The 26,766-nt window shown below is 41.1% G+C and overlaps 2 protein-coding genes across 15 annotated transcripts in view; both read right to left on the reverse strand.

Moving 5' to 3' along the window:
• The window catches only part of KIF25 (kinesin family member 25), a 51,687-nt gene extending 35,686 nt beyond the window's left edge, over window positions 1–16,001 (reverse strand). Inside the window, exons 1-4 of the mRNA XM_063125668.1 lie at window positions 15,926–16,001; window positions 13,539–13,604; window positions 6,505–6,627; window positions 1,118–1,256 (exon numbers count right to left, since the gene is read on the reverse strand). Of these exons, the coding sequence (XP_062981738.1) occupies window positions 1,118–1,256; window positions 6,505–6,627; window positions 13,539–13,604; window positions 15,926–16,000 (403 nt within the window). The 5' untranslated portion in view covers window position 16,001. The remainder of the gene's footprint in view (window positions 1–1,117; window positions 1,257–6,504; window positions 6,628–13,538; window positions 13,605–15,925) is intronic.
• A 4,266-nt stretch (window positions 16,002–20,267) lies between these two features.
• AFDN (afadin, adherens junction formation factor) overlaps window positions 20,268–26,766 on the reverse strand; it is a 113,036-nt gene continuing 106,537 nt past the window's right edge. For all 14 annotated transcript variants that reach the window (XM_063124450.1, XM_063124446.1, XM_063124444.1 and 11 more), the window contains 2 exons: window positions 23,246–23,327; window positions 20,268–22,359 (listed from right to left, as the gene is read on the reverse strand). In XM_063124450.1, the coding sequence (XP_062980520.1) occupies window positions 22,215–22,359; window positions 23,246–23,327 (227 nt within the window). In that variant the 3' untranslated portion in view covers window positions 20,268–22,214. The remainder of the gene's footprint in view (window positions 22,360–23,245; window positions 23,328–26,766) is intronic.

The following is a 26,766-nucleotide window of genomic DNA, read 5'->3' on the forward strand; positions in this document are numbered from 1 at the left end:
ACAACACACTAAGCCATGGTTAGGCCACTAACCCTCTTTCAGTAAATGGTTAGTGAGCATGTTTAAATCGTGGTTATGTAGCCACCATGGTTAGGAATGGTTCCCATGACATGCTAAGCCATAATGTTCAGATCAATATATTGTTTGATTCAACACAAATGAAGTGGAGTTCTTTCTACCTCTCTCCACCAGCACCCATAATGTAAGTTTAAAAGGGCAGATTTGCTCAATCTTTGACCTGAGATATAGTACTCATCCATCAGCTTCCATGATGCAATATCAACTGGAGCTTCTTTCCAGACCTTGCCTTACTTGCAACCTCAATTTTATCTCATTATTTGTGGGCACGGAGTTGTTTCTTTGAAGGCTAACAGAGAGGTCTATCAACCCTTCTCTCTAAAAGCCTCTGGAGGATGCGGAGATCCTACAAGTGGGCAAAGGACTCAAGGAACATTCCTTTCAGATATCCAGAAGGATCAATGTTCTGCATTATCATGGGAGATACTGTGGTACAGAACAACCTCTCAAATTGTAGGCTACTTAAATATTAAAGCTGAGGTTACTCTGGAAAAATCGAACCTGTTTTTGCCATCTGCTTGCCAGTGAACTACTATATCATGCCACCAGATGCTTTAGATCAGTGTAATTTGCAAAAGAGTAATCGTAAGTCTAGAAAACATACGATCCTTACTGTTCTAGGATTAGTACTATTAGGATTCATTGAGATTAGGTCTAGCAATGGCTATTAGTCATGATGGCTAAGGGGAACCTCTACATTCAAAGGCTGTACTCTTTAAATCTCAGATGCAGGGGATTAACCACATAGGGCTGCCATCATCTTCTTCCTGTAATGGTTGTGACCTTCCAGAGGCACCTGGAGGCCAGAAGGAGATGGGGGTATGGATACCCAGGGAATCCCGAAGGGCTGGATTGGGACCTCAGGAGGGCTAGATATGGTCCCCAGGCCTGATCTAGCACAAGCAAAAGATCCTCCCCCTCCGCAACCTGAAACCAAGACACCTCATGACAAATCCTAGCAACTTGCCTCATTGTAGTTACTATGGTTCAAGCCACTAGATGACAGCCTGATAAGCTTGAGCTGATGCTCATCTCTTACTTTGCATAGCCTCATTATGTAGCTGTAGCCTTTGGGCAGAAGCCAAAATCTGGTAGAGAAAGCTCTTGCTCTGATGCTGGACGTCCTTCGAAAACTGAAGGGCAGAAAAATGGAGATTCTTTATGTCTTGCTTCAGTCTCTATATAAGAAACAGAAAAAGCAGGCTTTATATTATAGATTGCTGGGAGGGGCGGGGTGGGGGGAGAAACAGCAAAGGATAGATTTTAACTTATCCTTGAACATTGATAGAGTCAAGCCGCAATCACCAGGAGATATGAAGGAAAGTTCACTTTTACAAAATAATAATAAGAAAAAACTATTAGAATGCAAGGCAGATTATTGTGTGAGAATCCATTGGGTAGTATCAAATGTTAGTTCTGAATTGAGTAGACTCATTAAAATGAATGGGACTTCATTTAGTTGTAATTCAAGTCTCATTCATTTCAATGGGTCTCCTCTATGGATACTATCCAAAGTTGGTGACCTTTTCAAGATTTTAAAGGCTCCCAAACAATTTTAACTTGAGAGAATTAATTGAACTGTCATCATGAACTGAACAAAGAACACAGTAAAGGATATCTTTCAGAATTCACTTTGATTTTGTATTGTTTTTGTTGTTTATTCATTCAGTCGCTTCCGACTCTTCGTGACTTCATGGACCAGCCCACGCCAGAGCTTTCTGTCGGCCATTGCCACCCCTAGCTCCCCCAAGGTCAAGCCTGTCACCTCCAGAATATCATCCATCCATCTTGCCCTTGGTCGGCCCCTCTTCCTTTTGCCTTCCACTTTCCCTAGCATCAGCCTCTTCTCCAGGGTATCCTGTCTTCTCATTATGTGGCCAAAGTACTTCAGTTTTGCCTTTAATACCATTCCCTCAAGTGAGCAGTCTGGCTTTATTTCCTGGAGTATGGACTGGTTTGATCTTCTTGCAGTCCAAGGCACTCTCAGAATTTTCCTCCAACATCACAGTTCAAAAGCATCTATCTTCCTTCACTCAGCCTTCCTTATGGTCCAGCTCTCGCAGCCATGGGTTACTATGGAGAATACCATTGCTTTAACTATGCGGACCTTTGTTGTCAGTGTGGTGTCTCTGCTCTTAACTATTTTATCAAGATTTGTCATTGCTCTCCTCCCAAGAAGTAAACGTCTTCTGATTTCCTGGCTGCAGTCAGCGTCTGCAGTAATCTTTGCGCCCAGAAATACAAAGTCTGTCACTGCCTCCACATTTTCTCCCTCTATTTGCCAGTTATCAATCAAGCTGGTTGCCATAATCTTCGTTTTTTTGAGATTTAACTGCAACCCAGCTTTTGCACTTTCTTCTTTCACCTTCGTCATAAGGCTCCTCAGCTCCTCCTCGCTTTCAGCCATCAAAGTGGTGTCATCTGCATATCTGAGATTGTTAAAGTTTCTTCCTGCGATTTTAACTCCAGCCTTGGATTTGTCAAGCCCAGCACGTCGCATGATGTGTTCTGCATACAAGTTGAATAGGTAAGGTGAGAGTATACAACCCTGCCGTACTCCTTTCCCAATCTTAAACCAGTCCGTTGTTCCGTAGTCTGTTCTTACCGTTGCTACTTGTTCGTTATACAGATTTCTCAGGAGGCAGACAAGATGACTTGGTATCCCCATACCACCAAGAACTTGCCACCGTTTGTTATGATCCACACAGTCAAAGGCTTTAGAATAGCCAATAAAACAGAAATAGATGTTTTTCTGGAACTCCCTGGCTTTCTCCATTATCCAGCGGATATTGGCAATTTGGTCTCTAGTTCCTCTGCCTTTTCTAAACCCAGCTTGTACATCTGGCAATTCTCGCTCCATGAATTGCTGGAGTCTACCTTGCAGGATCTTACTGCCTATTGATTCTTTTTCCATTTGTCCACTCCACAAAATAACTCTGCTAAATTAGATCTTAAAAGAAATCCTATTGAGACACTGAACAGCACACCAATACCAAGAAATGCAATTTAAAACCTTGTTTGTAATTTAACATCTATCTTCTGCTTGATGGCAAACTGTTAAAATCTGATTTCTCTGTACTATAATGAGCTCAATCCTACAGTTAGGCTGCCTAAATCTCATCGAGGTTAACTAATATTTTATCTCTGTAAGCTATTAACACCTACCTACTAGATTAGGGTTGCACTTCTACACATAGTCAACTGCTAATGGCTGTAATGGGATTTAAGCAGCCTATGGGTCCATAAATGTGATACATTTTTCTTTCACAGAATGATACTGTAGTAGAATTACCATGAATTGTATGAAGCAGACATCCAGTGAAACTGCATGCCAATGATTCCAAAGGTACATTGAGGAGCCAATGTGGTGTAGTGGTTAGAGCGTTGACCTGGGACTCAGGAGATCCCAGTTCAAGTCCCCAATTGCCATGAAGCTCACTAGGTGACTTTGGGCCAGTCACAGACTCTCAGCCTAACCTAACTTACAGGGTTGTTGTTACGATAAAATAGAGAGGAGGAGGAGGACCATGTAAGCCTCCTTGGGTTCCTTGCAGGGAAAAAAACGGCAGGATATAAATATTTATTTATTACAATTTATTGATATGTTTTATTACAATTGTAACCCACCAATTCTTCCAGGTTTTTCACAAATAATATGACATTCCATTAGGGGCTACTTACACAGGGCTTGTTTCAGTTTTAAGAATTATCCCAATCCATTTCATTTTGGGTTTATGCCTGGTTTTAGTACAGAAACTATCTTGGTCGCCCTGATAGATGGCCTATGCCAGAAGGACGGGGGAGTGTGACCCTGCTAATTCTCCTGGACCTCTCAAGTGCTTTTAATACCATCACCCCCACAGAACCTTCTGTACAGGCTCTCTGGGTTGGGAATTGGAGACCTGTTGATACAGTGGTCTTTGTACTACCTAGAGAGTTAATCCTAAAAGGTGGTGTTGGGGAAACTACTGCTCACCCCCATGGCTTATTTGCTATGGGGACCCTCAGGCATTGTAACATTTGTACAAAAACGCTGGAAGAGGTCTTTTAAGGTCTTAGTTCTGATTAGTACTAATAACTAATAACTTAGTTATTAGAATGTAAGCCTATGCGGCAGGGTCTTGCTATTTACTGTTTTACTCTGTACAGCACCATGTACATTGATGGTGCTATATAAATAAATAAATAAATAAATAAATAAATAAATAATAATAATAATAATAATGATGACACACAGTTCTCACTCTCTCATCAGATTCAGGTGAGGCAGTGAAAGCACTGAACTGGTGCCTGGAATCAGTAGGCTAGATGAGGGCCTATGAATTAAAACCTGATCCTAACAAGATGGAGGTTCTCTGGGTAAGTGGTTATCTGTTCAGAAAGATGGTGTTGCACTCCCTTCTAAAGCAGGGGTGGAGAATTAGAAATGGTTGGGGTGCTGGGATGATACTAAAGCCCTAGCCCTTTAGATAACAAACCTCCATGATAATAGTAGACATTCTATAATCAAAAGCTCATAAGTTTCAAGTTCTATTTTAAGAATTCTTGGTGGATCATCTTTGATTTTAAACTGAGGGTCTAGATTCTTACTTCCTCCTCTCCTTACTATATACACACACTAGAGCAGTGGTTCCCAAACTTTTTCAAGTCACCGCCCCCTTGGTTCCACAAACCCTACCCTACACTATAAAAATCATTATTCAGAATAGTGGTTTTCAACGACCCACCAAGGAAGATAATAACAATAAAATTCAAAACAGTAACAATTAATTGAATACCTTATTCAAAATCCAATTGGTGTGCCCTGCCCTGCTGGCTGCAAACAGAGGTGTTCGCTCTCTTTTCCCTCCCTCCCTCGGCAAGCCTGGGGCAGGTGCTTCCCATTTAGAGGGGATTCTAGGAGTTGAAGGACTTTTTTCTATCTAAACATGCATAAAATTGTGCCTTTAACTTATCATGTCACACTAGCATGAATACAGGAATCAAATAGAATTTCCTTCTTCAGTGGAACACACTTACTTAGGAGTAAGCACCATTTTGTTATAGGAAAGGATAATGTATTTTAATTAAAATTTTAAAATTATTATCTGCCACCTGGTACAGAGTTTTCCTATGGAAAATCTGGTTGGGACTGAAGTAGAGGGGCACTAATTTTACTGTACTTATTGTCTTTAAATATGGTTAAATATCCCACAGTTACCTTGCTATTCTATTTCTACAATTCATTTTCTCCTGTCTTTTCTTCACCCTCTCTTCGTTTTCAGGCTGAATCCTATGCACATTTACCTTAGAGTAAGTTCTGTTGATCTCAGTGGGGCTTACTTCTGAGTAGACATACTTAGGATTGTGTTGCAGCTCTGTTTTAATGGTGACACAAGATACACGCATACCATGTTTACCAAAAGAACGCTTGAAAAAAGGGGGTTGGACACCCTGAAATAAGCAAGTGCAGATAGGAATGGTTTCAGCAAGCATTCTGGAAAAAGGTGCTGCTGAATCTTCTTTAGCCAGGAAGGACCTGGGGAATTGCAATTCACTCTCCCTCCCCCTTTTCTTTTCTCTCCCAATCCTGTTGTAGTCCAGATTTTTTTGGGGGTGGGAGCACATAAAGAGACACATAGCATCTCTCTCTCTCCAACCCCCCCTCCCTCCAATCCCCCCCTCTCTCTCCAACCTTCCCTCCCCCAAGCCTCACAATAGCTGCCGGGCTGATTACGACAGGAGGGCAGCAGCTCAGAGGGGAGATGGCCCCAAGCTGCAACTCCTGAAAGGGGAAGGGAGCCTGGTGATACCTTGCAGCAGCACAAGCAGTCCTGCTCCCCACCCAGCCTGCTGGCTGACTGCTGTTTTTGGCAGCTGCTCTGCCGCCCGCCGTCCTCCACATGCTCCTTCCTCTCCGCCACATGGCTGCTGCTTCCGCCTTGTGCAGCAACTATTGCAGAGGTCTGCCGGGGCAGCTTGTAAGAGGGAGCAGCTCTGGCCGAGGGAGCGAGCGAGCGAGCAGGCAGCGGTGGCTCCAGCAGGAAAGAAGCCCTGGGCCCTCCTAGGCAGGGGAAGAGTGGGCAGAGCAGCTGAATTCGCCGCTGTTTCCTGCTCTGCTGCCTCCTGTGGGCGCTTCCCCCACCCCCTACTTCTGGTGGAGCTGCTGTGGGCTTGAGATAGGAGGAGAGAGCAGCTGCGTGAGTAAGTCCTTCCTGAGCAGGAGCGGTGTGGGGAGAGCAGCTGAATTTGCTGCTCTTTCCTGCTCGGTCCCTGGGTTTTAGGACCTTCTGGAGAGACCACCTTGAGCGCCCCCCTGCCGCCCCTTTGCCTCTTAACGCCCCCCCCTATGCAATCCCACCGCCCCCAAGGGGGCAATACCACCCACTTTGGGAACCACTGCACTAGAGGATACAAAATCTTTTGAATTCTGGTACACCTCTTTACCTGTAGGGTTTCATAAAGCTGGATTATGATGAATCTGGCATTTCCATGGACATTCTGCTGCTTGCAATAAGTAAAACTGTAATCTGACTCTTCAGTTGAGATATCCCAAATCACTCTTTGACTCTGTTTTCGTTTAAAAAAGAAAAAAGACAAAGCTGCTTACTTCAAAGACAAGTAGTTATAAAACTACAGATGTTTACAAGTCCCAACAGTATGAAATGCAAAAAATTCAGAAAGCTAAGCATTTCAGCCTTCAACAATACATTGTATATTTATCCCAATATGGGACTGAAGAATCAGTCTGTTCACATGAGAAAACACAAGTCACGTTTTTCTACTTTATATCTTATTTCATGAATCAAGAATTGAACATGGGCATTTGATCAACTTCAGATACTCTGATGCAGTTGTTAGAAAGACTTGCTGGCTGGTTTTCAAAAAGCTGCCCTCCTGGCCACGTAAGAACTACAATAAGCTACCTTACACTGTTATTATGTGAAAACACCATGAGATTGTATAGCATTTTGCAAATCAGTGTTGCAGAAATGAAAAGCCGAACCAAAGATGCTGTGACAGATGAAATGCCACTTCGTCTAAATCCCACATACGTCGTGGTTCTTTGAATGCAAGATCATGAGCTCTTCTGTAAGACTCCACCAATCCAGGGTTCCCAACTGTGCAGACAGTTTGTACACTCACAGGCTCTTTCAGGAGTGCTGCTGAATGCATGTAAGGGAGAGGACCCTGGGCATAATTCCTCTCTGTACATGTTTGCAATGTTCAGTCCCTCCTATAACACCAGATCACACACCCTAATATGTTCACAAAGCCAGACAATGACTATCAAGATCATTTTTCACACCAAGGAACTAAGAAGTGGATACTTGAGTTCCCAAAAGGCATATTTTAAAAAGTAAAACATTACACTGTCTCCCATCTCCTGTAAAAGCTACTAAAAATTACTCCACAGAGATGTGCAGGGATTAAAAAAAGCTAGAGTGATTTTAGGATGACGTTTTACACCAGAGCCACTCAATATCAGAGGTGGGGAACCTCCAGCACATGGGCCAGTCTAAGGCTGTGAGACTTCTCCACCCAGCTCCAGGACCACTAGCCCTCCTTTGAGAGGCTCCGTGTGCTCCTCGCCTTTCCCTGTTGGAAAAAGAAAGGGGGCAGAAGGAGCCAGCTTCCTTGAGAGCAACCCCTTCAAGGCACTCCAAATACCTTAAAGTAGCAGCTCCTGGATGTTTCAGACATCACTCAAATTTCCTGTTGGGAAAGGAGCTGGATTCCTTTGGAGCCACCACTTCAAGGAAGTGAGCATTCAAGTTTAGTTAATTAACAAACCAGGATATCAAACCATAGCTTGTTTAAGAAACCAGAATTGGAATAAACCACAATTCCCTATGTTTGTATGTAACAGGAAACTGTAATTTGGTTAAAACTAAAGGTAGAAGCCTTTACTCTCCTCCTTTTAAGTGCAAAGGAGATGGGAGGGTGTGAGCTGCTGCTCATTCCCAAACAACTAAACCATGGTATAAATGATTGTCAGAACTGGGCCTAAATTATTTCTTTGGATCCCAGCTATTACTTTCTAGTAAAGTTGTGTACTGAAATGAACAATAGTCTTCCCCTTCAGTCAACTGAAGGAGGTTATAGCTGCAGACATAATGAATTGATTAAAATTTGGCCTCTTGTACGAAAAAGTTCCAAAATCCCACTTATATTTATATAAAGAGGGAAATGAAAATCAGTTTTGCGAGAAGAGGAATTCATTTAACCCTAACATTCTTGCCACCTACCAAGTGTCTGTTGTAATTTAAACTTTGGCTCCAAATTATCATGGAAAATGAGAGCTGAAATAAATCAAAGCACTGGCCAGTATTAAGAGTTTCTTCAGCAAACTTTGATCTTTGTATTTTAACGAAACAGCTCAAAAATGCTATGACTGTCTTTATGCATATCCTGGGAAACAATTTGCAAGGCAGATACAGTTGCATTTCAGAAAAAGGCAATTGTTTTATACTGACTAAAGTTTACTACAGTCTCATACCGGGTGTATTTTCTGATATGTAGGAACTCCCTGGCCCTCTTTTACACCCAACTCACACCATTTTTTCTGGGGCATTTTCATCAGTATGCACACACTTTTGTATACTGCACAAACTGGTCTCGATCAATACTGTCCCTCAAGCCAGTTTTAAGTGCATTTGCGAGGAGCGTCTAATAATTTATTTTGTAAATTCCATGCAACAGATCTGAGACAAGGCAGGATTTGATTACAGCTATAGCCATAGTAAATCTCTGCTGCCTTTTGCCTTATAACTCTTCTGTTAAAAGGGGCTGAACCAGTCTTCCTTTTTTGAAATTGCCTGTGGAATGCAGCCTAAGACCAAGGAAGGTGTTTTGTCTTGTTGTTGGCTGTTTTTTAAAGGATGAAGCCTGGCTACCAATAAAACTCCAGAACCTCACTAGTGTGAATACTAAGGGTAATTCACTACTACAAGAGGTAGTAATAGCATTAGAAGATTTGGGACAGGGAAAATAATAGTTTAGATCACTAAAAAAACAAGCTATCAAAGAAACAAAAACAAACCCTAGACCTATCAATTGCTAATTTCCTTGACACCTAAATGCAACTGCCATATTCAGAGACACATCTCTGATTATCAGATGCCACAGGGCTATCTCCATCTTCTGAGCTACAAAACTGGCCAACCACACACCCCTGGGGAGACACACATTTAGGTACAGAGGAATTCTGCTCCCTTCCAGTTTAGTTTAGCCAACTCAAAAGCAAGTACACAAGCCAGCATTCTCCTAGGGATGGGGAGAGAAAATGCAGCAAAGGTCTGAGATCCCTGCCCACAGGGTGAGGAAAGACTGGCTCTGGGCCCCTGTGCTGTAAAGCACTTCTTGCTTGCTGGATGGGTTGCTGCCACTCCCAGCTGGGGGCTGGTGTGGAGCTCTCAGCCAGAGAGCAGTTGCCAATCTCCACTTAATCAGTGAAATCCTGCACGTATACCCAGAAATAAACCCCACTAAGTCCAATACTGTCATACTGTTCCATTGCCATACTGTTAGAGCAGTACGCCAATGGAACCAATTACCTAGGGAGGTTGTGGGCTCTCCCACACTAGAGGCATTCAAGAGGCAGCTGTCAGGGATACTTTAAGGCGGATTCCTGCATTGAGCAGGGGGTTGGACTCAATGGTCTTATAGGCCCCTTCCAATGCTACTATTCTATGACTTACTCCTGGGTAGGTCTGAATAGGATTGCAGCCTCAGACTAAAGTCTCCCAATTAAACATGATCAGCAGTGTGTTGTATGGGCAGGGATCACGAATTTGGCAGGGAGAAGAGCCAGGCAGCATGTCCCCTGGAGCTGTTCTCAACAACCGTCTCCTCGCAGGAAGCTGAACTTTGTCAGTCGGAGTGGGGCGGCTGCCATTCCTGTCACTCTTTTCCAATGCCTGAGCCAGTTCTCTTGAGTCTTTCAGGCAGGGAGTGGGGGACTTTTTAAAGAATTCAGGCAAGGAGGGGTTTTGAGTGTTATTGGAATGAAGATCTAGGTGCAGGGGTTGTACAGAAGATCTGCTGTGTTCCTCCCTGCTTTCCCCCAATTTTTGTGAAGTTTTAAAAAAATAATGATGGTCAAGGCATCCTCAACTGGATTAGAACTTGATGTTGCAGAGACTGCTTTTTATTTTATATAATATAAAACAATGTATTGTTAATTTATCAGCAATATAAGTAAACAAAAATCCACAAACAATCGTATTAAACAGCAGTAAGTAAGAAGCTTAGAATGGTCAGGCACTGAAAATGGGTTTAACACTTAGCTATGCTGGGCCCAGGTTGAACTTATTTTTATTTAAAATATTTATACGCCTCTCTTTCTTAACACAAACTGGTATCTGTTGCTGCCTTGGGCATTTTTGTGGAAAGGCAGGGTATAAAACTTACAAATAAAAATTAAATGTAAGCTGTGTTCCCAGGCCTTTGGAAACTTTTTCTCATTTATTAGCCCTCTAGAATGCTGAATTTGTAGCAGATACTGTCAGTACTAACCTCCTTAAACTACAACTGTCCTTTACTTGTGAGAGTGCTGGTATCTTCAATACCCAGGGACACCCTACCATAGGCAAAGTGAGGTGCTGTTTTAGGCAGATTGTTTGGGGTGACATGAAAAGGCAAGGGGGAGGGGAATAGTTATTGGATGGATGACTGATCATTGTATTTTTGCTGCCAGAGAGGAGGAGGCACTTATGAGATTTTCTGTTGGTAGCTTTGGGTACAGTGCACCTTGACAAGGGGTAGGTGAGGAGATACAATTGCCTGTTCTGCCTCAGGAAGCAAAATGTCTTGAGCAGGCCCTGCTATTTCGAACAGACTAGCTACTGCACTTTTGGCATGGCCTGTACCAGAGAGCGGGGCCTCCCTCCATGCTGACAAACACTTTTGACAGTTATTCCTTGTCGTTGGGTATTGAACAATCAGCAGCCTATATCAGAAACAGTCACAGGTTTTACATGTCTGAGATTAAAGGCTGATGAACCAAGTTCCTGAGGAGATCCATGCGGAAGGCTTTGAAGCACAGAAGGGATAATATTGTTCTCAGCTCGGGTGCTGTATTTTTCTAGGTGCTCCCAGGGAAGCTGAGCTCAAAAGGCAACATCTGGTTTTCAATCCAGTTTTATTTTGTTTCAGTTGAGCCCAGTTTTTATCCTTAAAGAGTTAATCAAAGCTCCATAAGGGCAAGAGACTACTATGAGGTCACACAGTAATGTAAAGTCTCACATTAGATTAGAACCTCTTGGCTGACAGTTGCTATTACTACTAATCCCTGCAGTGTGCCCTAATGCTGGCCCAGCCCTCCAACTGTTCTGGAAATCTCTAGGAGCTCTGCAATAAACAGACAAAATGTCCTCTGCTTTGTTTACTATGTTCAACTAATAAGAATGGACTTGCTTAAATAAGGCAAATGTAAAGAAGCAGGCAAGTTTTCCTAAAATGTGTTTTTTCCCCCACAGTGGGACGGACATGTGTGATCTGCCTTATGGAGAAACAAGCACTTGTTGGATCTGTAACTCATGGATCATCCTGAAGAGCACTGGGCTTCCAACTAGTTTCAAATCCTAGTTCGGAGTGCTTTATTAATTCCTGCAAGCAGAGTCACAGGCAAGACAACTGCAGGGAAGCTACACCACATGGCAGACTCTTTTCATTAGAGTTTCTCTCTCTCCCCCACCCCCTCATGTAGCTCTTGTGATTTCCACCACTCAGTTGTATTAGCACTGGCATAACTGCAGTTGCTGGAATTCTGAACTTCCCCACCAAAACATTAATCAATTACGCCTCCAAATAATGTCCAATTTTCCCAGAATCTCTATAATAGAACCTCAGAGAAAATGCATACCAAATATTAGGAAATGTACAAATATGTCCAAGAGGATGCCAACACAGTTAATAAGCACCAAGAAGGAAGTTATAATAGGCAGAAATGACCCTCCTTTAAAAATCTGAAGTCTTGCCCAAATGAGAACAAAAAAGATGCAGGAGTTGGAAATAAAGAAAGCAAAAGAAGAATTTGAAGATACATTGCCAAGAAAATAAAACCACACAGTAAAGGTTTCAATTCATTGCAGTGGCCATGAAAAGGGCAAATTCTATGCTAGGGATAATTAAAAAAGGATTGAACATAGAACAACCATTATCCACGATGCAGCCAGTTTTGGAATACTGTGTATTGTTCATTTTGCCCCTTTCAGAAAGGATATTGTAGAGCTGGAAATTGGCAGAAGACACCTAAGGATGCAATCCTATGCATGCTGGGAGCTGCAGGACATTTTTTCTGTCTAATCATGCACAGGATTGCACCCTAAAGTGGTCAAGGAGTTGGAGCCCTCGCTCTCCCAAGAAAGTTTGTGACACTCTCCTCTCCACCCCCACCTCCCTTAGAAAAAAGACGTTTATAAAACTAGTATAAAGCCAGTATCATACTGCCTTTATATAAATCTATGGTGCAACCGCACTTAGAATACTGTGTACAGTTCTGGTCACCACACCTAAAAAAGGCATTATAGAGCTGGAAAATGTACAGAAAAGGGCAACTGAAATGATTAAGGGGCTGGAGCATCTCCTCTATGAGGGACGGTTACAACAGTTGGGATTGTTTAGCTTGGAAAAAAGGAGGCTAAGGGGAGACATGACAGAGGTATACAAAATTATGCATGGTGTGGAGAATGTGGATAGGGAGACATTTTCTCCCTCTCTCAAAATAGTAGAACCCAGGGTCATCCCATGAAGCTGATTGGTGGGAGATTCAGGACAAATAAAAGGAAGCACTTCTTCACACAGAGCATAGTAAAATTATGAAATTCACTACCATCAATTACCTTGGTTTGAGAATTTTCAAATCTGGAGGTTTTTTGGTAATATTGAACATTCATGGAAAAATAGCCCGAGACACTGGATATTAGGCTTCATATCATTTATTTGGTTTGGTTTTACTCAAGGCAGATGAAACGCTTGGCAATATGGGGGAAAACACCTATCAGTTAGCCCCCCATCTATCCTGGCTGATAAAAAGGGTCAGGAAGAGCTGGGTCAGGTGCTAATTGCACTAATTAATGGTTCAGTCAGGGAGGATAGACAGATGGCTTCAAATCAGCTTATGCTTAACGGCATTGTACACGACTAGTAATACACATGGTAACAACATGCATAGCAACTCCAGTTAGCAGATGAGAATATGTATTCATATCCACACTATGAGATGCGAGAGAAGGTACCTCTCCATCCAAACAGAGCTATGCTGACAAGTTAGATCAGGATACACATTTTTCAAAGAACTGACACTCTCTCTTTTGGCAAGCTCAAACCCTCTGAACCAGGAAAGTCAAATGTAGCAGGTTTTCTGTATCAAAGTATTTACCTACACAGGTTGGGTTCATGAAAGAGTTTAAAGTGAAGACTTTTTGGGAAATGTGCATGGTAAAATGGAAAGGGGACATGAAGACCATTATCATTACCTCTGCAAGCTTGAGATGCAGAAGGGCATTTTCTGTTTCCAGCACAATTATTCTTTCTTCTTTAGCCTGGAAAAACATGATTCAGATAAGCCTGAATTAAATGAATAAAATAATATAAACAAGAAGCGAACACAAATCACTGTAGCAATGCCTCTGATCCTACAATGTATACGTCACTTAGAATAAGAGTCAAGCAACATATTATATTCCTCATGTGGCAAGTAGCACAACATTCTGTGTATAAACCAAGCTCTTTCAACACCCTCTAGCCATCCCTGACAGGTTGGGAGAGCTTGTGGAGGAGACCCTTCAGAATATTGTGAAAGGAAAGCAAGCTACTTGCTATGTAATTTAAAGCTAAGCTCTATTTACATTTTTTTTAAAAAGCCTAGCATGTATTATATGGAAACAGTGTTAAACAATGTTTGAGAATTGAACTGCATTGTTTTTTTCATTCACAACATTTTAAATAAAAATTATATTTAAAATCACAATACTTTTCTAAAATCTTAAAACTGAACAAAAATCTTTCCCCATGAAGTTGTCAACATCTTACCCCCAGTTTTGTATGTTACCCTCTTTTTCTGCTGGCTTTGCCAGCTTGATAAATGTACAAACATAATAAAGAAGGGAGTGCGTGAAGAGCCTTATTTTTGTTCCATTTAACTGCATAGTCTTACAGAATTCTAGTTCCAGAGGAGATGCAAAAGGGACTAGATTAGATCGCCAGCAGATTCTGATCTACCCATGTTATTTGTAATGGAAAATAACTCCTCCCCTCCCCCCATTGTTGAAGGCCTATGTTTGCATGGATCTATCTCATCTGCACATTTAAAAACAAACAGCTCCAAAAGCATCCAGGGGAGTATGTTACTGATCATGGTCACTATAGGTGTCCATGACAGTCACATGGAAATATGTGCATGCCTGTGGAAGTGTGCTGTTCATGCTATTGGGCTTGCAGCTTTTCATGGGTCCTTTTCACACACACATGGAGAAGGCAGAAGGACCACAGCTGCTCGCCTATCTTCCTGACCTCCAGGTGTTGATCTGAAGGACTGAATCAAGACAGGACACAGATCTCATGGGGGAGCTTATGCATATAGTGCTTGTACATAGAAATTCTCATCAGATCAATGTGTGCAGAGTGATGCCGATAAGAGTCGATAAAATTGTTGTGTGAACAGTTACTGCTTAAAGCACTACCAAAACTTTCAAAAGCTATTTGGTGAGAGACCTTAATGGGAAACAAACAGCAAACACAATTCCTTCTAATAGTGGACTTAGCTGCTGAGTGCCAACAGGATTGTAGCCCAAACCGAGAAACAAGAGGGAAGTATCAGCCTACTTCGAGGAATTACAATGCTTTTAGAAGGATACAAAATATTTAGAGGGGGAAACATAACAGGGTAAAACCTCCAGAACAGACCAATGAGGAGTGAGTATGCCCAGTGGCTGCAGACAGCTGTCATGTTAACATTTTGGAGGTCCCACTTGTGTGTACTAAAGCAAATCAGATAAAAGTCTTCAACATTGTCTCCAAGTCTCTGACAAGATATTGTCCTGACGCATCCTTAGTTCGCTGTGAGTTTGAATAGGACCCTGAACTCATTTCTTCATATGGAAAAAGAGCACACATTAAATTTCACATAATGAGCAGAAGCAACCAGGAGCAAACCCTATTATTATTATTTATTTATATAGCACCATCAATGTACATGGTGCTGTACAGAGTAAAACAGTAAATAGCAAGACCCTGCCGCATAGGCTTACATTCTAATAAAATCATAATAAAACAGTAAGAGGGGAAGAGAATGCAAACAGGCACAGGGTAGGGTAAACAGGCACTGGGTAGGGTAAAACTAACAGTATAAAGTCAGAACAAAATCAAGTTTTAAAAGCTTTAGGAAAAAGAAAAGTTTTTAGCTGAGCTTTAAAAGCTGCGGTTGAACTTGGCCTTTCATTATATTTCAGCCTCTGAATTGCAGTTTATAAAGAACGGGACGGGATAGTCGGGCTAATTAATAGTAGCAAGCGAATTACTTGTCAAAATAGCTAGTTGCCTTTGCAAGATACTAGGAACAGACAGACACTTTATCCCTCCAGCATGGTCAACTCACTCCTCCTAGGATCCGGACTGGAACATGGTCTAAACTTTAGGTAAATGCAACTCAAGGAGCTATGACGTAGCACTATCCATGCATAGTGTTGTATCGTACAAAGGTGACGTCATCAGAGTGCGTAACTGCCTTCCGACATACATGCTCTCCCCCGCCAAGGGATATGGGGCGTGATGAGACCCAACCCACAGCGCAGTTCTTTATTGTTTAAAAACACCTGTGACAAACCCAGCCCACCGCCCATTTCTAAAGATAGGCGAGACTCACTCGCAGCTTCCGTTCCAGCTGCCGAATCCGTTGCTCGGACACAAAACTCAGGCTCAGCCCGCTGCCAGGCCTCATCATGAAGCTTGAAGGTCCAAGGAGAGAGCGTCGAAAGCTTCTCCCCTCTGCATCCACCCTCCCACTTACATTTCCTGGCGATTCCGTTTGAATCAGCCAATCACCGGCAAGGACTTAGCTTCTCCGTGGTTGCTATGGAAACCCCTCCCGCCGCTTTCGGGAAGGGAGAGCGTTTTGATTGGCTTAACTTCGAAAGTGGGCGGGGGACGACCGAGTGGTTAAAGAAGCAGTTCTATGCACGTCCTACAACTCCCAGCATCCCTTTGTAAGCCTTCTGCCTGAGGAATACTGGGAATTGTAGGACTTTTTCCTGTCTAAGCATGCATAGGACTGCGCCGTATGGTGGCAACAGCGGAAGGCTGAGGAAGCTTCCCCGCCCCACCCGCTGTTCAGCTGGGGAAAAGGAAAACTTCGTTTCCTTGGCGCGTGGAGCTGGGCGGTGTGTGCCTTAATTAAGGGTCTCCTCGAGCAACGTGGTGCATTTTAGCCATTTTAAGCTGTTAGACTTTTAAATCAGCCAATAACCCATGTTTTCTAACAGTGCAATCCTATGCGTGCCTACTCTGAAGTTAGTCCTCTCAGGTAGGCGTTCAAAGGATTTCAGCCTAAGAGCACAATGCTATAAATTGCGCCTTGGATGATCGGATATAAGTATACTTTCAGGCTTTGCATTTATATTAGGGTGGCCACATGCATCATGAAAAAAGCGGACAGAGTTTTTCATAACATTTGCAAGAGTTAAAGCTGCAGGAGCCCTGCCCTCTTTTGTATCTGATCACTCTAGCTAAAGAGGGCAGGGCTCCCGCGGGTTTAACTATTGTGATGAAGAGGGGATTTAATAAACCAAATGAAGGGAAACTGCAATAATTCATTGGTCTGTTAGCCAGACCCAGCAGGTGTGTACACTCTGAATATTGTCAGACTTTAGTAGACTGTACCATCGATAGGAATCAGATAATCCAAAGTTACATACACAGGGATATTGACAGGAGAGGGATCTGATTACGCTTGCCAACTCAGCATATTTCATGGACAATGTCCTACTACTTTTGATCTGGGGCAGTATCCAGTGGAGGCCGCTGTGCTTATGCAACAGACATACTGCTAGCGTAAGCACCCGCTGGCTCAACGCTAATAGAATAAGCAGGTGCAATGGGTATCCCTGGAAAACCCGTCACACCAGCTTGTGCTATTGGCATTATACTAGAGGTTGCTTGTGTTAGCACTACATCAATTGTGTAAGTGTAGTGGCCCATTGTATACAATCCCTTAAGTTTCAAGTTTTTCTACAACAATGAAATTGCCCAAAGCAGTAATAAGCCTCTGATTAGCTGCTCCGTAGTAAGAACTATGACTCCATGGCCCCATTCACCAATAAAGCTCTATTTTTGGCAAAAGCGAAAAAAATAAGTTCCTCTCTCAAATATTTGTTTTATGGGCTAAAATTAGAAATAGTTGCTTTATTTATTTATTTATTTATAATAAAGCTTCAAAAGGTCTCATGCTTCTCTTTTAAAATTGTCACCTTTTGAAACACAGAAATGTTTTGAGAGCTATTTCTGCATAATTAGTGATTAAAAGGACGAATAATTGAGAGAATATCCTTAAGTCACGACAGCAAGGAGCCCTTTAGCAACCAGCATGGACCGAGACATGTGTCTTGGCATCAGACACATTCCTACCTAAAGCAGACCACTAGAGGACAGCGTAGCTTCATGAAGGCTCTCTTAAGTTTCCCCTCATTTGCCAGCAGTGCAGTCATCTGTGATGTATGCTGAGGGCTCATTTTCATGCAGGCTCATTGAACAACTCATCTTGCCCCTTGAGGCTGGATCAAGAACCCCGGGCAGAGACAAGATAGTGCAGCTTTCTTCGCTGTGTATCAAACAAAGTGGAAGTTATTTTAATATGAAGGGTGGGGTGAGTCATGGGAAAGAGGCAAATATTAATTCCCATCTCAAATGTAATTCTAGATGCAACCTCTAGTTTGGAGTAGGGAACAGTTGCGTGTAGAGATCTATAACCACATGAACTTATTTATGCACTTAATTTTTTAAAAAAGTCATTGCCACAGCCCAACAACTGCTAAGAGAAGCTTATTTAAATAATGACTTATTTTCATATATATCTTGAAGTTTGTTTTTGCCATGATCTCCATAAACACTGGAGATCTGATGTGGCCAGATTCCATCTCCTATGAAAGATTAAGTGAACAAGGAGTGTGTGTGTGTGTGTGTGTGTGTGTGTGTCTATACATCAGCTCTGATATTCTGTAACTCTTTTCAGAGAGGCACATATAGACTCTTCCCTGCTATCTTTCCAAAAATGTGAAAAACCTCTTTTTAAAAAAGCCTCCAGCAACTGTTGATTGACATCTATGTAACTGCTTGCTGCTATGTCCTCGTGCACTGTTTGGCCTTTTAGATATTGCTGCTTTGATTAAAATTAAGTAATTCGTTGCATTTTCCCCCTATGGTTAGTTGCATTAAATTGTTTTAGTATCTGAACCAATGTGAAATTTTAGATGAACAGTAGTATACTCATCTATCTATCTCACTTTTGGGGTGCAATTCTATGGTCCCTGGAGAGCATCCCAGGGACCAGAGGAAGATCCACAACCCCCACCTGAAGCCATAGACACTGGTATGGCTTTGACAGAAACAACCACAGCACCTGCTTTCTGAATATAAAAAGAGCCTCAGATGACTTTGGAGAGATCAAAAAGGGGGTGTTCTAGTGGGAAGAGAGTAGGGGGAGAATAGAGGCTGAGATACACAAAATCTTATGGCCCCTCCAACTCCAAAAGCATAACTACTGTAGAAAGGGCTCAGAGGCCTATCTTGAGAAAAAAGTAAAAAGATGGAAAGGTGAAAATCATCTCTGTCACTCCTCTTGCATAGGATACCCAGAAGCCTCTGAGATTGGAGGTTGTCAAGCGGGTGGCAACCTGAAAGGTTTCTGGCCTTGGACACTCAATTAAACTGTATAAAAATGTTAATGTCATTAAATGTGAATCATGAACTTGCATTGCTTTCTCCTTGTTTATATTTTTGACTCAAGTTCTGATTTAAATACCATTAAAGGAAGTTTTTATTTATTTATTGCATTTATATCCCACCTTTTTTCCTCCAAGGAACCCAAGGCGGCATACATAATCCTCCTCTCCATTTTATCCTCACAACAGCAACCCTGTGAGGTGGGTTGGGCTGAGAGTCTGTGACTGGCCCGAAGTCACCCAGTGGGTTTCCATGGCTGAGTGGAGATTAGAACTCGGATCTCCCAACTCCCAGTCCAACACTTTAGCCACTACGCCATACTGGCTCACATTTTCAGAGTTAGATTCAATTGCAATGAGCCAGGAAAGAGAGCAGAATGTATCCCAGGCCTTAGCTAGACCAGCGGTTATCTTGGGCTGATACCTGGGATCGCCCATGTGTCCAGATGACGCACAGGGGATCCCGGGATCAGGGAGGGATCTGGCCCCGGGATTCAGCCCTACACTTTGGGCTCGGTTTTCCCCGCGGTCTCGGGCTGAGCCCAAGACCGCGAGCGTGTGGCCCGTTTCCACGGCTTTCCACGGCTCTGTGTGAGCTGCGTCCATTGGGGCTACAGGGGGGGGGGGCAGGGAAAGTCAGTAAAATTGGAAAAAAAAGACGACTTACCTTTGCGCACGATCGGTCAACTGCTCCTGCCTCTTTAAAAAAAAAAAAATGAGGGCGAGATCTCGCATTATTCATAACACAAGGTCTCCCCTCCTCTCCCCCGGAACAACAGGTACGTCTAGCTAAGGCCCCAGAATGCAAACAAAAGTTTAGCCCCAAATCTAAAGGAAGTTGTACTTAAGTTCCATTGAAAACTAAAGGACAAGTTAGTTTGAGTAAGATGCTCCATTAAGTTCAACAGGCCTTTAGTGTTTTTAACTTTCTTTACATTTGGGCCATGGTTTACAACCAAGCTAGAAATAAATATGCTGTAGATAAGAAATATCTGAAGCTCTAATAGGTAATATGTATACCAAAAAAATGTTATTTTACAAGTTCTTTAGTGACAAAAACAATCAACGCCAATCTAGTTTACTAAACAGACATTTATCTATAGGGTTACCAACAATTTAAATTCTATTAAACATTAAGGATTTTATCTTCTCTGATTATATTTAAGGTAAATTTATAACAAAAAAAACCCAAAACACTGATATTGGCATAGAAAGCCTGTGTGTGTAGTTTGAACAAATACTCTTGATACAGACATTATACAGTGCAAAGTTAAATACAATACAAAGTTTATTAAAAATAGGTTGCAAGTGAAATACAGTAGAAATGGGAAACTACAGCAGTTTTGATGGGTTTGTTTTCCATAATAATGCACAGACCGTTATGAAAGCACTTTTACTCATATTCACACATGGCCTGAATGCCCAATAGCGGTCAAATCCACTCCACAGTAAGTTATATTTCTTTGCTTAGGTTCTAGCAGCAACAGTATTCCAGCCACAGAATATCTAGTGTTCTCAAGATAAATTGGGGGGAGCTTGCTTTTCCTGATTAACAGACATAGCAAGCATGCAAATCCTTCATTAACACTTTCAACCAATTTAATCTTCTACTTCATATTTAACAGGTGAACGGTAAAAGCACACTTTCAAATAAGAAACCCGAAATATGTAAAAAAAAATATTTACACTCCAATTTTAATATCATTAACTTGCATTTATTTTTATCATACAACTCTTATTAAAAGTGATTTCTAAGGCAGTGAAAGTCTACCCTCTGCATTTGGAAGTGTGCATAATTCCCTAAATATATATTTATAAGAGAACATATTATACAGAAAAATCATCTAAAACCCAATTAAGGGCTTCATGAAATAGAAAATTTGCTTAGAATCACAATATAACATATTGTTTTAAACATCAACACAATGAGGAACAAAATCTGATGAGGTCCTTATTCTCAACATCAGCCATATATGTGTAGCTGAAGGAACAGTGGGAGAAAAAGATTTCAACCATTTAAAAATTAAATAATGCTGCAATATAGTGTGAAAAATAGCTTGAACTGCCAACATTTTCTACAGTATATAGGAAGAGGACACTAGTGAACCAGAGGCAACTTGATCAGCACTTCCCAACATGAAGGACTAGTGATATGTTGCCAGAGCACTGTCAGGCTACCTCAGTGAAATTCTTATTGGCAGGCAATGCTTTGTTCTCATTGCAGCCATAGCAACCACATTCCCCTCGCAAGTACTGCTTAATACGTTAGCTATTGGAAATCTTGTAGTCCTTTTGTGAATATTAAACTTTGGTTTTTGTCTTGGCTACAATGGGGCTACCAGAAGGAGCTTGTTCCCTATTGCTTAGATCTAGAATTTCTAAATACTTTAAAAACATTGTCATAGTCAACAAACACACACCATACCATGTGTCCATCCATGTTTTCCCAGCCTCTTTTTCAGCTCTCACAAAAATGTCAAAACCCAAGTGGTTTAGAGTACAGTGTAGGGATGAAGCAAGAACAGCTGGATAAACCAGGGTGCGTGTCTTGTCACATCACTTGACTGCCACCAAGAAAAGTCAAGTATTTCACATCCAAAGGACTGTGTGGATAAGCACTGAATGCTTTAATGCAGCCCTTTTAGTTTCAGAATATTCAAGCTGTTTCTACTGCAAGTCTTTCCCAAAGAAACGCACCCACTCCAACCCTAGCTTTCAATGATATGCTAGAAATCTGACGAATAGCTCTCAGTATCTCTTAAATCTGTATCAAATTAGATTTTGTATCAAACAACCTACAGTGCAACAAGCTGTGCAGAGATTAGTTTAGGCAGTTCAAGCTATAAGCACTCTTTCTGCATAGCAGCTAACAAAGGGTTTCTGTAAGAGACCAGGAAGCAACAATTCTTCAATAGGTATGATCCAGGACAATTGCAGAAGTAGTTAAAACTGAAAACAAGGGAAAGGGTGTGGAGAAAGGACATAATGACACTTGATTCATAAAATTAAAATATAATTTACAGTGCTTTAATTGTATAAACCATCAGATCTTGGTAAAGCATTGGTTTCCCTACTATTGCGATATGTCTAAATGTCAAAACACTCCTGATAGAGAATTCCATCTCATTTGTCAGAAGATACTTCTTCTTCTTCTTGAACAGCCCCTTCTCTAGTCCCATACAGATCCTTCCAATTGCTTTTGATAAGGTGCATTTTATCCTATTTTGTATTTAATTCATTTTCCAATTCCATTAATTTCCTAGATGCCTTTACTTTGTTGGACACATCCTGGCCCTGGGAAAAGAGTCTCTGTCGTTCCCGGAAAGTCAAGTTCTCTGGTGCACCAGGTAAATCTGCATCTTGACTGCAAAGAAAAAGATCATTCAACGTTATAAAATACATTATACTGTCAAGTGCAGATTCTCTTCATGTGCATTATGCCCAGTCTGCAATCAATCATATAACTATTACTTTTAGGTCCCACAGCAATCAATGGGACTCATTTTCAAGTAAACATGATTAGGATTGGTCTGTTACTAGATAGCCCTTTTCTTCATGGACAGTTCATTTTCACATTCTATACTACTTTATTATAGGGTTGGTTCACACTTGAGGTGGCACCTTGGATATTTACATGTGGGATGGCACCATTTATGGGAAATGGTGGCTCCTCCATATGGATCTGCCATTAACAACACTAAAATGTGCCACTAACTTTAATAGAACATTGGTACAATCTTCTGTCAATCACCTTTATGTGCTTTTACAGAATGCACTACTATGTTTATGTTTAATAGCCTTTTGAGACCTTAAAAGAGCACGAGAGAAGCAATCCTACCTGTCTTCATGAAAAGCTCCGATGTCAGAGCTTCCAAGGTACCTCTTTCTTTTTTGAAAAACTATTTCCCTCCCATTGAAAACAATGGGATGGAATTTACATCAACTCTAGGGTTTGTTGGGACCATGTCTGGGTACTGGATGCACTTTGGACTGCATAGATAGATCCAAAGCCTTCCCTGATCCATCCATGCAATACCCCTGATCTTCTCTCCTTTTGCCTCTCCCAATATCAGAGGGGTAAAGGCTGTGGATGTTCCTGCAGAGGATATCTGAAAAATCCTATGGTCCCTTGAATGCTCTCCTAGGACCATAGGGTTGTAGCCTAAATTATCTAAATTTCACACCAGAATTACGTACAACAGTTTAAATAAACACAAGAGCATTATTTAAGGTATTTTATTCCATTTCACCTTTTCGATTTTTTCTCTCTTAGGTCCCGATAAGGTTCATGTGAGCCTGCAATTGCTCCAGTAGATCCAGTGTAGTTTGAGCCTTATGCAAGAGAAAGTAAAATGACAGTTGAAAGACTTGTTTGATAATACAAGGCATTATTATCATTAACATCAACATCATCAAAAGGTGCAGTGCTTTTAGGGTGAGCAAGATATCTCAGGCTACACTTTCTAGTCTTTGAACATGATTTGAAGTGTGCACTTCTCAAAATAGTTATCTATTTCCTAAAACCAATATCTTCCTTACTAAAATTAAAGGTAAGTGCTACCAACCCACCCCCATAAAGTCAAATAGTTTTAATCTAATCAAATACATATGTAGAATGATAATCACAAAGCAGTATTAAAGCAAGAATGCCAAACGCAAATATGCAACTCCTGTATACAGACTGCTGAAATCCCAAGGAAGTTACAGGAATTTAAGCAGCTTGTATGCAGAATTGCATCCTAAATAACCTCTTGTTTCAAGGAAGAGCTGATGAATATATCTCCAGATCTGGAGTTAATACACACTGAGCAGATTATGAGATTTAAGAGTATATAGACTGTGAGAATGTGTCCCTATGATAACTTTCTGATGGGATAATTCAGTTTGTTAATTGCATAGCTAGTCTGCAAAACCATTTAGTACCTTTTAGTATATAGTCAGAGTGAAATTAGTTGTGTCTCTTTTATGTAAGTTTCTACTTATATATTTTTCACAGCACTGCACCTTTATACTTATCTCTCATACAGGACAAAACCCTACACAGCAGATAGTTCTTCACCAAAGGCCACAAGACTAAACACACAATTTCCGCTTGAAATATCAACACTGTTTCCAGATTTCAAAGTCATTTGCTATTTGTGCTTTTAGGGAAAACAGCCTGTTAATTGCCATAAACCCCTTTTTGTTTTCAACTGGTAACTTTAATTTTTTGATACTGCATCATGTGTTTTTCTTGTGATCTTTGATCTACACCAAAGCAAATGTATGCTCCTTCCATTAGCTTTTTTTGTTTTAAAAAATTCAATCACTGAACTTGAATATTGAAAATGAAGCTTGTTTGCAGCTTTCAGCATTACAGTGGAATATTTAATATTGGTTCTTCAAAAGTTAACGAAGAGTGCAATCCTATGCACATCTACCTGTAAGCCCAATTGAACTCAGTGAGATTAACTTCTGAGTACAGATGACTTGAATCTATCTTACATGTTAATAAAGTGTTTATAAGAAATTGTTTTGTTTTGCCTGCTGCCAAATTTTAAAGCAAATGATCATTTTTTCAATATTGAAAAATCTGCCTGAATACAGCTATTGAAGCTCATGTACAATTGTATATGTAGCCAAGATTGCTCAGGTTTTACTCCTAAATTTGAGAGAAATGGTGTTTTGAAGTGATCCCAAAGAATCCAGTGGAAGGAGCTGGGAAAGTTCAGTTTTGGAGAAGCAGTTTGCCGTATGTTAGTGTTAATTAAAGGACAGAAATGTGAGTATTAGCAAGATGGAGACACAACAAGCTGCACAGTGAATTCTGCATTTTGTGCAAAGAGCTTTGTACTTTACACAGGCAGTCTTCTCTGAACAATGAATGCTCAGGGAGAATATATGACCTGCTCTATAGGCTTTTTTCAAAATTGTATGAAATAAAAATAGCTAGTTAGTTGTATGGTTCATGCACTGAGGTTAAGGTAAAGTACAACTTACACAGCATTTCATAGAATCATAGAGTTGGAAGGGGCCTATAAGGCCATTGAGTCCAACCCCCTTCTCAGTAACAACTAAAATATACCTACATCTATTTGTTTCTTAAATTAAGACGTTAATGCGAAGTTAACTATTGGAAGATGTAGCTCCTCCAAACTATGAAAGAATATTTATTTGGGAGAGCTGATTTATTGTCAAAGTGTACTTGTGACTGCCAAAGATTAGTAAGCATTGCTGCTTTCTATGATTATATTGTTAAGAGTTACCATTCAGGCTCCCTGCCTCCCCATCTGACATGGAGAGATTGAAATCAGTAGTTATCTGTCTCACATGCTTCCTTCCATGCTCCCTGCACTGTGCATACAAGTTATTGTGCAAACTGGGAGATTGTGTAACTATCTGAATGTGGGATTTCCTTTAAAATTATGTATCAACATGTATAAGGCACAAATGTGCACGTAAGCCCGACTCCTAGCATCCACACACTCTGGGCTTCCGGTTAGATCTTCATGCATTACGAATGGAGGTCTGAAGAGGCCTCTGTAAGCACAGTCAGCTGCACACACTTGCTAATAGGGCAGAGTTCACTATTGCGGGAACTCTATAAGCATGTTGTAGAGCCCTCTTCAGACCTTTATGTTCAATGCACAAAGGTCTAACTGGGTACTAGATGATGCTGGGGGTGTGTCTCTGTATAAAAAGGAGAATGGGGCTACAATTAGAGGGGGCTTTCAATATTTCAGACTAAAGCAATCCCATGCTCCAATAATTGTGAACCCTCACTTGGGTGATCACTTCTACATGTGGTGAAGAGAATAGTGGTACAGCTGGAGGAAAGCTTGCAGCCTCCCCGTTCTCAGTGCACACGGTGTTTGAAGGTGTGAATTTGGAGTAACATTCAAACAGCCCCCAGTACCAAAATTAAATTGGGGAAATGTTTGGAAAATATTACTTTTAATAAACTGACTTTCACTTGTCACCTTATCAAGAAGAGCTAAATCCAGCACAAAATTTTGCCGATGTTGCATCCCAGTTCTCTCTGTGTTAGAATTTTAGTGGAACTATTTACTGCCAAGGTTATTAGGCTAGTTGCTTTGTGCTTACGATAAGGGGTTAAGGAGAAAGTGAGAAAAAGGAACTTAATGAAAAAAGGAAGAAGTAGGAAAAAACAGTAATGGAAAAAACAGGCTTCTATTCCAGCACTAGGCAACCTGCACTTTAAACATAAAGATATGCGACTAGTATCGCTCTGTCAATAAACTACTCCCCTCTCCCCAAACATACACCTAGCATTTCAAATACAATTGTAGACAAGTATACTTTTAAAGCCATTTGCACAGTATTTACATGCTGAATAATAAGCAGAAGGTAAACATCTTCCCATTAAAAATGAACCAGACACACATGTCCTATTATCATGAGAAACATGTGGCTCAGAAATGTGAAAGCACCATGGACCCAATGAAAAGAAGAAACAGTTACTGAGAGAGATACAGAACGGAAGCCAAAACCAACAGTACTTTTAGCCGGTTGAATAGGAATTTACCAGAAATCAATTTTCTTTCATTATGTGAAAGTAGGAATTGTAGAGAGTTTGATAAGAAAATGGAAAGAACACACACATTTAAAAATAGGATTTATAGTAGCACATCAGATTTAAAGTTGGATCACCATGCTGAGGATAGTGATCAAGTAAGAAATAATCATTGAAGTGATTTTGTTTAGAACACCGTAGTGGGAAATGTTCAGAGAGTTTCATACATAAAGATTGTGAATTAAAATTTTAAGTCTA

The sequence above is a fragment of the Elgaria multicarinata genome, chromosome 4 (assembly GCF_023053635.1).
Source record: "Elgaria multicarinata webbii isolate HBS135686 ecotype San Diego chromosome 4, rElgMul1.1.pri, whole genome shotgun sequence".
In the NCBI taxonomy this organism is placed as follows: domain Eukaryota; kingdom Metazoa; phylum Chordata; class Lepidosauria; order Squamata; family Anguidae; genus Elgaria; species Elgaria multicarinata.